Genomic DNA, 5,330 nt, shown 5'->3' with positions numbered 1-5,330 from the left:
TATCTATCTATCTATCTATCTATATCTATCTACAGATAGATAGATATAGGTGGATATATCTAGATAGATGGATACATATAGCTAGATTAATATATATATATATATATATATATATATATATATATATATATATATATATATATATATATATATATATATATAAAACAATCTATGGCCCCTTCATCTAAATAAACAATTACGGACTCAGGTACACCAATCCTTAAAGTTATTGAGGAAGGCTCGTAAGTGTTAGTGATAAAATGCTTGGTAAGTGTTAGTGATAAAATGGTAATACGTGTTACGTAAATTGTTAAGTTTTGGAAGACCAGCAGGTACGATAGGTTACCCATGCTGACTTCAGCACAACGCCTGTGAATTAAGTAGGCAATATCTGTTAAAGGATGCAGTTAAAAGTACTCCACTTTGAACGACAGCTTTCTAGAGAGGCGGGGTCGCTTCATTTCTCCCGCCCTCCTTCTACTTTGCAGCCCAATAAAAGCTCATCTTCTCAGTCTTTTTGGAATCCTTCTCAATGATGCCAAAGAGGCGCGTCCTGACCGCTTTTTAACTTTGCCTCTGCTCTGCGCCTTCAGCATTTTAGCTTTAGCTTCAGCTTAGTAACGACTGTTTCTCAGTTCCTCTTTTAAAGCGCATCATTAAAATGAATTCTGATTCCAGCTCTGTGTCTAGCAGAGCATCATCTCCCGATATGGATGAGATATATCTCCGTGATCATCACCAGGATTCAAGGCTCAGCTCCGTGTCTTCCACTCAAAGTGACATCATTCAGAAAATGTCAAGTGACGGCGTTTCCAGATCGGGTTCAAAATCAGGTGAGTTGAACAAGTACAAGCTGAAAAAGCAACTCACTGAACAAGACCTGCAACAACTACGACTGAAAATCAATGGAAGGGAGCGGAAGAGGATGCACGACTTAAATCTCGCTATGGATGGCCTTCGGGAAGTGATGCCATATGCTCACGGACCATCAGTTAGAAAACTTTCAAAAATTGCCACACTCCTTTTAGCAAGAAACTACATTTTAATGCTAACTAGCTCCTTGGAGGAGATGAAGAGGCTGGTTGGGGAAATCTACGGTGGACACCATTCTGCATTTCACTGCAGTACCATAGGACACTCAGGAGGGCACCCAGGGCACACTGCCAATCCCGTCCACCAAATTCACCCACTCTTAGGCGGTGCACTGTCTTCCACAAATACTTCACCTACGCTTTCCAGTGCACTTTCAGGAACAATCCGACCGCATCATTCCTTAATGAAAACTCCTTCCACTCCCCCACTTCAAATTGGCGGTGGCTTTCAACACTGGACTGGAATTCCTTGCCCCTGCACCATATGTCAAGTGCCACCGCCACCTCAGCTATCAGCACTCACAACGGGAAGTTTAGCAAGACTTTCAGCGGAATCTAAGGACTTATTGAAGTAAGCAAATTCCTTGCGGACGAAACTATAAGACTTTGGGTGAGGGGGTACAGTGCTGCTGTATGTAAGAGTGATATTTACATATTTGTGGTTATACGCAACACCTTTTGTTTGCATGACTGCTTCTTTCCCTGACTTGTGAGTGTTTTTCTGACCCAAACCATGCACGTGCTACGCACGTGACAGGTATAGTGATGACTATCAAATGCAGTGTGTGCTGGATGCACTAGAAGAATGTTGTGAGCAGTTCATGACACTCTCTTTCAATTTAAATGTGAGAGTTGTTTCAGCGTTGCTACAAAGTGATGCGTTCACCCAGAGAACCTCAAGGACTTTAAGAACATAATCCCTGGATGTTTTCCTGAACTGTACCTGCATAGCAAACAGAAGTCTGTTTCTTCAATAACATAATCCTTAAGAAGAATGCATGCACATTGGAGATGATTCTTGCTTAAACTTGCTGATACTGGCACTAGCCCACTAAAAATGTGTCTTTCCTTGTAACAAGGACAGGACACAGAATATACAACATGAAATTGTTTATGTACTGAAAATTGTATTTTTTTGTGTGTAACACGTTAGGAAGAGACATGGTGCGAGTGTATTTTCAAATGTGCTGACAATGTGTAGTTCAGTCTAAGTACAGTGTTACATATGATTAGCCTTTGCTCAGCTACTTTTCCGTTGCTATTCCCTGTTGTTCTGGAAAATGTGCTTGGACTGTTTTAAGCTTCAAAGATAACTTTGTTTCTTAATTTTATATATATTTTTGATGAATATTTGAAATATTTATTATTGCCCAGTGTTTCTGGATGAGATTTAAATAAAAAAATATTTGAAAGAAATATGATGTTAGCGTCTGTCATATGCTTTACTTGCAGCAGTCATTATTTTATTGTCAGTTGCTCTAAGTAAGATTATCAACACTGTATATCTATCTGTCTATCTCTATCTATCTATCTATATATATATATATATATATATATATATATATATATATATATATATATATACGAATGTGTCTGTACCTAAGGTAATCAGCGAAGTTTGCATTATATTCTCAAATGGGCACAGTTGACGGTTTCCATGTCGAAGTATTGTTGTTAGGCTCAGTAATACAGGCTGGTTTCTTTTTAGATATCCAAATAAAGTATTTGTTATAGAAACGGGATTTGCTGGGGACAAGAAACATTAGCATCCCGAAAATGTAATTGTTTCACTGTGTTGCTCCAAAATCGATATTTACTTTTTGGAAAACTTAGTCGTTTGTGTTATTTAACTTGTGCTGAAGTGTTTCTGTTACAAGACAAAATCCGCAGAGTCCCTTAAAGTTTCAGTAAGCTAGGTGTCACACACTTAGCCCAGAAAACAAACACTGTAAGGAACTTTCCACCAGGTGTTCTCAGTGGAATAAACATAATATATATTTTATAATTGAATATATAATAATAGCTTGAATGTATTAACCATTAAGTCTTATACTCGTCTGTGTTTACTAATAAAGAAACTGCGAGTTCAACATATCTTGGACTGGAGTTTTACTTGATTTACTGTTTAAAATTATTTGGGGAGTATTTTGTATGTTTATTCCATTGAGAACATCCAGTGGAAAGTTTCTTACAGTGTTCGGAAGTGTTTCCCTTACAGTAATATACTTAAAGCAATATTTGGGACACAGATACACATGTTTCACTACACAACGAGTACCTACATCACAAATGTTTTTTCAGGAACAGGTTGCAGATAGATATACTGTGCGAGGGTGTAGCTAGGCATACTCACTATAAACATTTTCCAAGCATCTGTCAGAATCTTTATAGCTCAAACAATGGATAATATTTAGAACTGTTTGAATGATTGTCTCCTGTGCTCTGCTATCCAAAGCATGCTTTCCTAAGAAAAATGTACCTGAAAAATAGCCTTTTTATGGTTATAAGTGACAACAACTGAAAATAAAGTGTCTCTTTCTGATGTGAATAAGGGCAGCATTTTGAGAGCTGAGTACGTTTTTAATTATAGGTGGTGGTCTGGGGCAACAGCATAAAGTCTGAGTACAAAATATACATTTCTGGCTACACCCTAGTACGACATCAGCTGTACACAGTTAGAAGCACTTCTCTCTGTTTCGTCCCTACTACAACCCCATTTGGGCTGCTGACAACAATGTCCCCATCTTGTCACTTTAACTTATCCAACAGATCAGCCCACGGTGTAACCAACCAGCTGATAAACTGTAACACCGGCATTTACCTACTGTAATGGTGACTTTCTAAAGGACGGGAATTGGTGTTTAATTCATCTTGGGCCAGCACACAAGCAACTTATCAAAGAAAAGCAAACTGTTTTATGGGTTTGACGGTGGTACGAAGGTTTAGCTCTATTCCCCCGGAGCGCTTGGTTTTCCAGTTTGGTTACTGGCTTCTGTGTCTTTTGTGCAGAGCATGCAAACCCTCATTGTGTGCTTTTGCTGGCCGCTCCTGATTCACCCCTCAGTCCCCAAATCGTATTCTCCAAATCCGTGCCTACCGTGCATGTCTTCTGTGAATTGTTCAAATAGTGGTGTATGTATGTTGCCCTCACTGACCGTGGGATAGACGCAGACTTGACCACGACCATTAAAACGTGTATACGAGAAGGAATGAATGGATCAAAAAATGAAGGAAAAAGTTTTAAAAAACATTAAACAGAGCACGCCTGCAGACTCGAATAGTTATAGCAGATGCACAGAAACTACATAACGTCATGCACTCAGATAAGTACTCTCAAATTTGACTATGTTCACTATTCCTCCATAGGATTAACAACATAGTTTTGCAGTGCGATTGTCTACTAAATTATAATTATTTTTCCTTACAGAATTGGTGTGATTCCAGCTCGCAAACATAATGTCGCTCACATCAAGCTTGGCTAGATATCTCAACAATTGAACATTACAAATAATTGCACAGGGTAAGAAAGAGAGGTGCGCTTTTATTTTTCATTATAGAGGGCCCTTATATCCATGTCTTAAATAGTGAAATTGTGTCTTTGTGTAGGCTTAATTTATTTTATTTAAAATGTACACATAAACGAATCTGACTTATAAGGAATATCGTGAAATAAGGAGACGCATGGACAAATGTGCGGGTAAGACTCATAGCAGTTGAGAATCATGCCTGGGGCAAATGCATTACAAAACTCGTAAATCCTGAAATAGCGAACAAAAACAAGAGGACTCGGTGGTCTGCACAAATAATATTGTAGCACTGCTTTAATGTCACTGTACAACCACTTTCCTTTTTTCCGCTCAATGCCTCTCAACTATTCAGATTTCAGCAAAATATCCAGATTTTGCCTCACATTTTGGTCTGTTCCGCAAAAAATGGTTTTCTGACAAATAATTGAGGAAGTAATGCATTAACTAAACAATGGCACACATTTTAATTTTAGATTGCATATAATTCAGAAAATGCACGCTAAATGCAAATCGTGTTATTCTATCAACGTTGTAATCTTGTTAGAGCAGTACTTAAAATCGGTCTCTTATTTTGGGACACACACACACAAAACGCACGTGCTATTTTGGTTTTGTTAAAAGTAAACGATTTTGAGAGGTATATTTTGCATCACTGCCTCAGCACACTTCCATAAATATTGTAAAAATGTGCACAATCATGCCAGTAGGCCAAAGCAATTTCTTACACAATCCTCATTTAGAAAGTAGATTTGTGTTTAACAGCTAATGTACGAGGATATTATATTATAATTCAAAAGCTTTAAGCTCGTGATAAAACACTGACCCATCTGAAATGTGCAGTCTTCACCCTCAGTGTGAGAAACAAATGCTGTACTTATTGATTTGTTCAGTTGATTCAGCTTTGCATGATATATTCTAGTGGAAACAAGCA

At 38.0% G+C, this 5,330-nt stretch overlaps 1 protein-coding gene across 1 annotated transcript; it reads left to right on the top strand.

Annotated features, from left to right (window-relative positions):
• The first annotated feature begins 545 nt into the window (after positions 1-545).
• Positions 546-2,288, top strand: OLIG3 (oligodendrocyte transcription factor 3). Its single transcript, XM_044075477.1, has one exon. The coding sequence runs from the start codon at positions 662-664 to the stop codon at positions 1,445-1,447; it is 786 nt and encodes a 261-aa protein (XP_043931412.1). The 5' UTR covers positions 546-661; the 3' UTR covers positions 1,448-2,288.
• Positions 2,289-5,330: the final 3,042 nt, after the last annotated feature.

The sequence above is a fragment of the Protopterus annectens genome, chromosome 1.part1 (assembly GCF_019279795.1).
Source record: "Protopterus annectens isolate FY-2018-M chromosome 1.part1, PAN1.0, whole genome shotgun sequence".
NCBI lineage: Eukaryota > Metazoa > Chordata > Ceratodontiformes > Protopteridae > Protopterus > Protopterus annectens.
Note: the sequence above shows the minus strand (reverse complement) of the source record. Positions and strands in the feature narration are given on the sequence as shown.